The sequence below is a fragment of the Pinus tabuliformis genome, chromosome X (genome assembly GCF_031772625.1).
Source record: "Pinus tabuliformis cultivar Carrire ecotype Pingquan chromosome X, CPIR1, whole genome shotgun sequence".
NCBI lineage: Eukaryota > Viridiplantae > Streptophyta > Pinopsida > Pinales > Pinaceae > Pinus > Pinus tabuliformis.
The window spans coordinates 1,265,061,174-1,265,071,248 of record NC_142308.1 but is presented as its reverse complement, the minus strand read 5'-3'; the positions used below and the strand labels follow the sequence as shown (position 1 = coordinate 1,265,071,248).

Here is a 10,075-nt window from a genome sequence, read left to right as displayed (position 1 = left end):
TGAAATTTAAGAAAAAAATTATTAAGAAAAAAATATGTCTACCAGTAAACAGTCACCATTACCAAATAACTGGCATCACCCAATTTGAGAAAATATTTTAATTTAAACCTTGATAATACAAATGGTCATGGGAAGCCCTAAGGATTAGCTCAACTGGTCAAATAAGTGCCCTCCCCCTTCTTCCTGAGGACACAGGGTCAATTCTTCCGGAAGCCCTTGGGGTTAGGCCCCTTAATCAAGCTCAGATATTTCTGTAAATGTAGCAGCCACCTAGTAACCACTAGTATCATTGAACCAAGTGAAAAAAAAATAAATGGTAAAGGTTCGTAATATAATAATGATTGATGCGTCTAAAATTTAAATCCTCATCTGAATGTCTGTCTCATGAAACATGAAAGATGAGGCTCAGAACCTCGTTTGGGAACGGGGTAAAATTCTATGAAGCCACCGGCATGACGACGATGTTGTTCGCCACGGTTCTACCAATTCTTGTAAAAACCGGGTGTATTGCGTCTCCTCGTATTTGAAAGGCAAATCGAAATGCAGATCTTCGAGAGCAGGAGCGCTCTTAAGCAAACACGCCAGCACGTCCATTTCTCTCTCGTCAAATTCCTTCAATACTACCATCACATACCGCAGATTGGCAAGTGGGGGGCTTAAACGCTCTGGTAACTTATCTTTACCTAATTCCTGCATCGCATTACAAAGAAAAATCCGTTCTAACTTCGACTTAAATAGCAAAAAAAACAGAAATTAAATACTAATCATAACCCTAGGAACTATTCCTTACCAGAAGAAACACGCCATTTATTACCAGGTGCTCAAGATGAGGAAGCCCTTGCAGCAGGCTGATAAGAGGAAAAGTCATCTCTTTTTCCCTTTCAGCCAACGGATCACAAATGTGAATTCCAAGGTTTTTCAAAGCTTTGAAACTCCCCACTATCTCGACAAATCTCTGCGCCGAGAGACTGTCGTATCCGCCGCTTAAAGTCGAATCCATTTCCAATCCAATCACATTTGTTTCGCACTGCATTTCTAGTGCAACAATCCCAACTGAAAGCTCGTGAAAGAACACCCCATTCACCCTTAGATCATGTACGAAACATACCTCAATGGTTCTAATTGTGGGACAATTGACCGTTAAAACCTCTATATCATCCCATCCCATTATATCTAAAAGCAAAATGTTGGGAGCGGAGATGGTGGGCTTATTCAGGCCAGTGCAGCTAGATATTTCGAGCTTTTGCAGAAGTGGGCAATGTGATGCAAACCAGGATAATGAATCATCGGTCAATTGCATGTCTGTGAAGGAGCAAGTAATGAGATGGTTGAATCCAGAGGAATGTGTTGGAATATGGGTGAGAATGAAAGAGTTGAGTGTGAGCGTAGTGAGATGAGTGCAAAAGAAAAGGGCAGGAGGTGGGATTTCTTTTACCGTGGAATAGCCGAGATTGAGGTGTTGGACATTCTTGTCTGCTGCATACTGCACCCATTTCCATACGCTTTCGCGGCCAAATTCCCAGTTGTTATCAATTGGGTAGGTGCGAGTGCCTGTACTGTCGTTGAAAAGATGAAAGGCCTCTAGATCGAAGCAATGCGATTGCAGAATGCTGGAGATTGCATTCTCTGCCGTGGAGATCGATAACGGATCCGGTGTGACAGGCCCCTGCAAGAGGAGATAAGGACATATTTTGAGTTGGGGTATTTGAGTGTAGAGAAACCTCCATCTTCTCGAAAGAACTGAGCATCTGACTGCCTCTCTGATTGGGACTTTAGAGAGGATGAATCCCAGAATCTCATTTGGTAATGAGGAAAACTTGTCTGAAGGTACCGGCATGATGATGTTTGACAGTGTTAAACTTATTATTACTGCGAAACCTGAGATGTGGAATGAATGGACGGAGAGGTGGAAGGGAGAGCTGCTGGAAAGAAAAACGCGATTCCTGAGATGTGGAATGAATGGACGGAGAGGTGGAAGGGAGAGCTGCTGGAAAGAAAAACGCGATTTTATAGGGGGAGGGAGATTGTGAATATGCAGCAACGTGGGGAGAAACCGATGGAAATTGAGGGTCAGATGTATTTCTATTTAGGATGGTCAAACATGCCGGAACTTAAGAAAATAGATTAAAATAAGTGATTAAATGCTAAAACAGTCAAAATCTTAAAAAAAATTATTTTGAAATTTCAATGTGATTATAGGGATCAGCAAAGTGGACTCATATAAATCACGAAAGTGGCATAATATCAATTTAATAATAAATGATGAAGTTTACAAAAGATTTTTCGGCGAAGATCACATGAAACACCATTTGTCGACGCGTTTGGAACCAACTAGTGTGGTTCATCGTCAGGACAAGTTGAAGAAACAGATACAGCTTAGCAAGTTAAATAGACAGAGCAGAGCCTCCAACGGCTAAAAAGACCAACAACTACTTTTGACTGTGGTACCGGGATCAAAACCTTTTTAATAATTTAAGGGAAAAAAGTTACCCTAGGGGGACCAATCCCTTAAAATAAATAAAAATAATTTTATGATAATAGTTAGTTAAAAATTATTAATAAATAATTAAAATTTTATGTTAAATTAGTATTTAAAAATAATTCATGATAATAGTTAGTTAAAAATAAATAATTAAAAATTATAAGTAAAATTAATATTTGAAGGAATTTAGTTAAAAACAGGACCATTCTTATATGAATAAATGAATATAAAAGAAAGAGAAGGTTAAAAATATGAATAAATAAATGAGAAAAATAATATAAGTCAACTTAAAAATAACAAGAAATGAGAAAAAAAAAGTCAGAAAAATAAATAAATAATAAAATTAAATAAATAAAATTAATTAAATAAATAAATAAATAAATAAAAATTAACAATAAAAATAATAATAAATAAATAAATTAGTTAAGAAAGAAGATGGTAAAAAAAAAAATTGAAGACTAGGTCGAGAGTGCTGGGACCCAACACCGACTGATTTTCCAGCTATCATCTCTATTGAGATTACTCTTAAATAGATAAATAAATAAAAATAAAAATAAAAAATTAAGAATAAAAATAATAATAAATAAATAAATTAGTTAAGAAATAAGATGGTAAAAAAAAAAAAAAGAAGAAGACTAGGTTGAGAGTGCTATGACCCAACGCAGATTGATTTTCGAGCCATCATCTCTATTGAGATTACTCGGCCGAGTAATCTCAATAGAGATGATGGCTGGAAAATCAGTCTGTGTTGGGTCCCAGCACTCTCGACCTAGTCTTCATTTTTTTTTTGTTTAGCTAATTTATTTATTTATTTTATTATTATTATTATTATTATTATTATTATTATTAATTTTTTATTTTTAATTTTATTTATTTATTTATTTTTATTTTTTATTCTTTTATTATTTATTTATTTTTCCTGACTTATTTTATTTTTCTCGTTTCTTGTTATTTTTAAGTTGACTTATATTATTTTTCTCATTTATTTATTCATATTTTTAACCTTCTCTTTATTTTATATTCATTTATTCATATAAGAATGGTCCTGTTTTTAACTAAATTCTTTCAAAAATTAATTCTACTTATAATTTTTAATTATTTATTTTTAACTAACTATTATCATAAATTATTTTTAAATACTAATTTAACATAAAATTTTAATTATTTATTAATAATTTTTAACTAGCTATTATCATAAAAGGGATTGGTCCCCCTAGGGTAACTTTTTTCCCTTAAATTATTAAAAAGGTTTTGATCCCGGTACCACAGTCAAAAGTAGTTGTTGGTATTTTTAGACGTTGGAGGCTCTTCTCTGTCTATTTAACTTGCTAAGCTCGATCTGTTTCTTCAACTTGTCCTGACGATGAACTACACTGGTTGGTTCAAAACGCATCGACAAATGGTGTTTCATGTGATCTTCGCTGAAAAATCTTTTGTAAACTTGATATGGATCACAGAAGCCTAAACTCTACTAATAAATGATGAAATTTGACCATATCAATTTAAATTATAACATAATAGGTGGGATAAAGAAAATCACATTAAGTTTAAATATTATTGTGCTGTAAAATATATCTATATAAAGTTATTTTTGTTCGAATTTATTAAATATGTTAATTTTTTTAATATATTATTTTGGTTTTTGAAAATGCTGTTATGTATTTTTTTTAATGAATTAATTTTATTTAATATGACGTGTAAACATAAATTTGTGTTTAAGATGGATATTGTTTCACTTTTTAAATATTTGTTGTGTATTTTTTTAATGTATTTATATAATTATATTAATAGACGTGTTTATTTTGGAATAGAGTTTTAGACGTGTTTATTTTGGAATATTTTTGGAATAGAGTTTTAAGAAACCTAAATTAATTATTAATAATTGTTTAGAGGATTGGAATTTAAGTATTTATATAAATTAAAAGTTGATATTTATCTCTGAAGAAGAAGTCTTGTTTTTTTTATCTTTTTCCTTAAATTAATTGATTAAAAAAAATGTCATGTAAACAACTATAATATGAACTGAGTTTGGGTTTTATAGGCTAATGGTAATGATAAGTCACCGTATCTAGCCACTAGCCATGATGTTGCAAAACCTTATTAAGAATCTCCCTCTTAAAGTTAAGATAAATCTCTATAGTTAAGAATCTTATTTCATGCTTTTTTAAAATACATATATGTTTAACTTATATATCTAGTATGAAAGAGATGTAATGTAATGTTTAACATTTTGACAAAGTCAAACTACATAAAAATAAAAATTAACATCCACCGCTACCTACCATTGTAACATAATTAAACTCCTTGTCATTGTCATGGGCTCTTCAATGGATACGTGGCTAGTGTTTGGAGATTAGGAGTAGCACAGTACCATCCAAAGGGGCTAGGGTTAGTTATCGGTGTAATCACCCAAATCCTGCTCCCTCCTCATGCCATTATCGTCTCCTGTGCCTCCAGAAGCACTACACACCAACGTTTCGAACCCTGGTCACTGTAATCATCAATTTTCTCTACCTCGAGGCTGAGGCATCACTAGCCAGGCACTGGGTTGCAGTTGAGTTGGACATTGTTGGAATTCCATTAAGGTTTTCTTTTTGTTTGGTGGCTCAGGGGGGTTGCAGTTGAGTTGGACATTGTTGGAATTCCATTAAGGTTTTCTTTTTGTTTGGTGGCTCAGGGTTAACGTTGTAGGAATTATACTTCAGGGACAGCAATTATACTTACAGTTAGTTGTAAGAATTCGTTCTTGTAACTTCAAAGTCTATAAGAAATTTAATGATGTTATGTAGAACTCGGATTGGTTACGTAGTTTTTTTGTATTTTGTACCCAATCTTATTATCTATATAGTTTTCTGGAATTGTGGGAGCAATTTTCATTTCAGTTAAGTTATAATGGAGAAGATAAACTTGGTGATGCTTAGTTTTGTCGAGCCGTAAAATCTTGGTATTGCTTACTCAACAGAATTACCAAGGGTTTCAACGAGATTCTTTCCTTTTAATTTTTTTGTTAAATGGTTGTTGATGATGTGATTTTCTCTTGTCAATATGTTGCACGAGGAATTTAAATACTTTCTTTGTCACGTGTTATTAAAGAACTGTGTTATTAAGGTGTTGTACTTTTCTTGATTGAAGGTTGTAGATTTTATTATATCCTCTTAGGTTACCCTTTTACTATAATACAAGTTCTAGATCTAGGACTACATTTTAACTTCTTTAAAGACCGAATTGGGTTACACATGCTCGTATGTCTTAGTTTATTAGTTTTCTTGTTAGGGTCCAACCTTAACCTCTTTATTTATGTAATAAGCCCAAGGGGCTCAGTTAGAGTCATAGTTAGTTAAAGAGTCAATAAAGCCCACATTAATAATTGCAAGTTGTTGACCCGCATTATAGAAAAGGGACCACCATTAATTGTAAACATGGCATAGTTAATAAAGTGGTTAACCCGTGTTAAGCAAGGGATCACTATTAGTTAGGATTTTGGATGTCACTAAGCTATAAATAATCTTAGTTACGGAGGGAAATATCATGGAGTCTTATTGTAATTGAGCTATGCTTTGTTGGAGGTTGCCCCTTCAAAGAGGCAAGTGAACATTGTAATTTGTTTCTGAATAATAAAATATCTAGCAGTTTGTTTCATTTCATGTGATAATTCTATATTTTGGGATATATTTCTTCGTATTTATGGTATTCTAGAGTTCTCACACGTAAAGAGTGTAACAAGTGCTAATAGGGCACTTTCGAGGGCCACTTGTAGCTCCAATTTTCGCAGTTTTTTTATAGGCTAGAGACGTGTTTCAACATCCTCAAACCACAAGATCTGTCGTTGAGCACATAAACCTGCAGATTTTGGGATGTAGGCATATAAGAACTATAAGAGGTAGTCACACTTGTTGGACTCCCTTGTAACCCTTGTGGGTAGCCTTCAAGTAGTAGCGCATTAGATAGAATTGCGCACGAATTGCACTTCCACTACCTGTGGGTATATCGGAAGCCCCTTAGGATAACCTAAGACGTGACCTTAGAGAATCCATTGGTCGTCTTGCTTCTACAGTACATTGATAACAACACTCGGGGAGATTACTCACACGTACAATAGGGTAGTCGGGTAGTATGGTTAAGGGTACAGTTAATCCTCCTTAGTTAGTTCCTTGAAAGATTGGATCCAGTACTATCGTTGGACCCATGTGTATATCATGATCTATATCACTTGACACACCTTTGTGACCATAGTTCCCTACTTTACTTGAAGATCACCCTCTACCTTGCCTTCTAGATTAGATCTAGTTGTTGGGGTTCTCCTATCATCATCGAGATCATATCTAGGAGTTGTTGATTTGGGGTAGCATCGGATGTGATCTAGCAATGAAAGTTGGTAGAGAGGCTAAAACACATGATATCTCCAAGACCAAGAAATGGTTTGGGGAAAATTCCACCCAGTTAGAGAGATATTAAAATAATTAATATTTCTAATGGATTCGTAAGTCTAAACTTAGTAAAATAAAAATATTAATGGGTTTTAATATAAAACTTGGTGAGAATGTTCTAAAAGACATGGATCAAGCCAAATCTAATCTTAGCCATTGATTAGAAATTTAATCTCGGTCGTTGAAGACTCAACAAAAGAAGCATAAGAGGAGTCTTGAGAGTGAGTTCGAGACTCGCCAAGATTGATTAGTTGATTTGATTTTCTAGAGCAGGGTTTGCTCAAAAAATTCAAACAAGTCATCTAAGTTGCAATGAGGGGCAGTGAGTGCATAGCAGAGAGGTAGAGATAGTGCTGAAGGACCAACAAAGAGATTGAGGTGGTTAGGCAGTGCCAGCAAGAGCCACGCAGAGGGCAAGAGCGACTGCGCAGAGGCTAGAAGGGCCTGCGTGGGTGACGCAAAAGGCTAGAGAGCCAGCGCAAAATAGAAGAAGGTTGATGCAAAGGGTTTTAGAGTGACACAAAGGCCAGGAGGGCTGACGCAGAGCCCCACAGAAGCATTGGAGAGACTTTCATGGGGCAGACTTGTTGAATATCTGCTTCCGAAGAGAGGTATTACTGCGAGATAGAAATCTTTGTTGGGTCAGTTAGTTTGGCACCTTAGTTGTATTCAAGAAAGATGCTTAATAACAAAACCCTCAGAACTATTGAGCCAATTTTCCCAAGTTCGATTTTTCCGGCGATGATTGTCCAAAAATAACGGTATCGATTGTGTGTTTGTCTATTATTTCAGTTGATGATCTGTATATGAGTTGAGACTGTATTTGTGTTTTTCTTTTCAATATTTATATGGTTAAACAACTTTTTAAGGAATAAACAATTAGGTGAAATAAACCAGATAATGCACGAGGAATTTCTGACGTGTTAGACTTACAAATTTCAACATGGTATCTGAGCGTTGTAGATCACAGGAGGACTGAAGGCACCAACATAATCAGAAGTATTTGCAGCTGTTCCGAGAGACAAAGCTGCTCCTAAGAAGAAAGCAACAAAGAAGGAGTGACACAAAGGGACCGCGTCAAAGAACTATGTAACTAAGTGATACAGTCTCAGAAAAATATCAACCTTTCTTTGCAAATTTAGAAACCTTTATTCAGTGTTTCTACCCCCTATTTATAAGAAGGTGTGCGTTATCAATCATGATACTATACAAAATATCCCTGGGTTGAGTCTCAGCTATCAGATCAGCTTGTTGTCTTGGCCAAGGAAAGCTCTTTGTCTAAAAAGCATCACAAAAAATAGTAATTGCCTCATAAAGGAAGGCACATCACAAGATCAAAAAACATATGAAAAATTACTGCAATATCTCCATGCTCATCCCTGTAATTAGTTTGGCTTCAAGCTACATCTAGTTGATGGTATGGTTTCCTATTCTGCGCATCTAACTCCTGTCATTTCTGCCTTTAGTGCCTTCGGTGCCGACCTTGGAAGCAGGTCATAAAGAGCCATTTTTTACTTCGCCCATACTCGGAGTCCGTCTCGTGCACACGCTGATGGCCTGCGCAGAAGCGGTGCAACGCGGTAATTTGGCCATCGCACGGGAAATGGTGAAAGAAGTGAGAATTTGGTTTTCTGCAATTTCATTTCTACCAAACCTGCCCTTATCTCAAATTCGCGCACTTCATAGCCAACCAGGCCATTCTGGATGCCTTCTCTGGGCACCAACAGGTTCATGTCATAGACTTCAATCTGAAACAGGGGATCCAATGGCCGGCCTTGATACAGGCACTGGCTCTTCGCCCCGGCGGGCCACCGGCTTTCAGGCTAACCGGAATCGGCCCACCCCAACCCGACGGAACCGATGCCTTGCAGGAGGTCGGCACGAGGCTCCACCAATTTGCAGAGTCCGTCAATGTAAAATTCTCCTTCCGTGGCTATGTTGCCACAAGCCTCCCCGACATCAAACCATGGATGCTCGACGCCCGGCCTGAGCTCGAGGCTGTTGCAGTGAATTCTATCCTTGAGTTCCATCGTCTCCTGGAGGACCCCATCCCCGGACGACCCAGTGCCATCGATCGAGTACTCGCTTCCATCTGGAGCCTGAAGCCCAAGATCTTGACAGTGGTTGAACAGGAGGCCGACCACAACCGCCCTGTTTTCTTGGATCGATTCACAGAGGCACTGCACTATTATTCCACAGTTTTTGATTCCCTGGAGGCGCGCGGGTTGCAGGCCCAGAGCGAAGAGCTGGTGATGTCGGAAGTCTATCTGGGTCGAGAAATTTGCAACATTGTAAGCGATCGGAACGGGTGGAAAGGCACGAACCTCTCTTGAATTGGAGCGTTCGCTTGAGAAACGCTGGCTTCTGGCCTATTCCTTTGGGATCCAGTGCTTTCAAGCAGGCCAGCATGTTGCTCAGTCTCTTCTCAGGTGGAAAAGGATATAGGGTTGAGGAGAATAATGGGTGTCTAACACTTGGTTGGCACAACAGACCTCTAATTGTTGCTTCTGCCCTGATGAACTCGACGAGGAATTCGACACTTTCCCAACTTCAAGAAGTTCTGAGATGGTTGAGGAGTGTTGCGGGCAGAATACAGACTGTGGTCAGAAACTTGGCAACACAGTGTGAAAGATTTCAGTCTCTCTTGAGCTGGAGAGATCCCCGTGCCACAACCATATTTGTCACCTTTTGTTTGTTTGCAGCCATAATTCTATATGTCACTCCGTTCCGAGTAATGTCCGTTATATCAGGATTTTATATGCTGCGCCACCCGATACAAACTTCCTTCTGTTCCGCTTAATTTCTTCAGGAGGTTGCCTGCACGAACTGATAGCATGTTGTAAGGAGTTTGAGCAATCAATTCTGAGGTAGCCAGCGCAAATCAGTTGATGGGAAATCGCGCCGTGATAGGGTTTCTGTTGCTGAGGAAAGAAACCTAGCAGCAGCTGCATTCTTCATTCAAAGAAGAGAACAACTTTGTGGTAGATTTGAAGGAAAAAGCATTGTTGTTTGTGCATACTTGGGTAAATGTTTTTTTTGGGTGAAGTATTTTTTTAGAATTTAAATTGATATACATATTGAGATTAGCCACTTCAATATGAAGTTATTTTGTTAGAATTGGCTATTCTAACAAATGACAGGTTCATGGAAGTTCCAAGAATTTATT

The 10,075-nt window shown here is 37.1% G+C and overlaps 1 protein-coding gene and 1 pseudogene across 1 annotated transcript; one reads left to right on the top strand and one right to left on the bottom strand.

The window, feature by feature from the left end:
- Positions 1-405: 405 nt before the first annotated feature.
- On the bottom strand, positions 406-1,837 carry LOC149144599 (F-box/FBD/LRR-repeat protein At1g13570-like). Its single transcript, XM_089452205.1, has 2 exons — positions 791-1,837; positions 406-690 (listed from the first exon to the last, which is right to left on the bottom strand). The coding sequence occupies exons 1-2, from the start codon at positions 1,835-1,837 to the stop codon at positions 406-408; spliced, it is 1,332 nt and encodes a 443-aa protein (XP_089308331.1).
- Positions 1,838-1,894: 57 nt separating this feature from the next.
- On the top strand, positions 1,895-9,709 carry LOC149144598 (DELLA protein GAI-like; annotated as a pseudogene).
- The last annotated feature ends 366 nt before the right edge of the window (positions 9,710-10,075 follow it).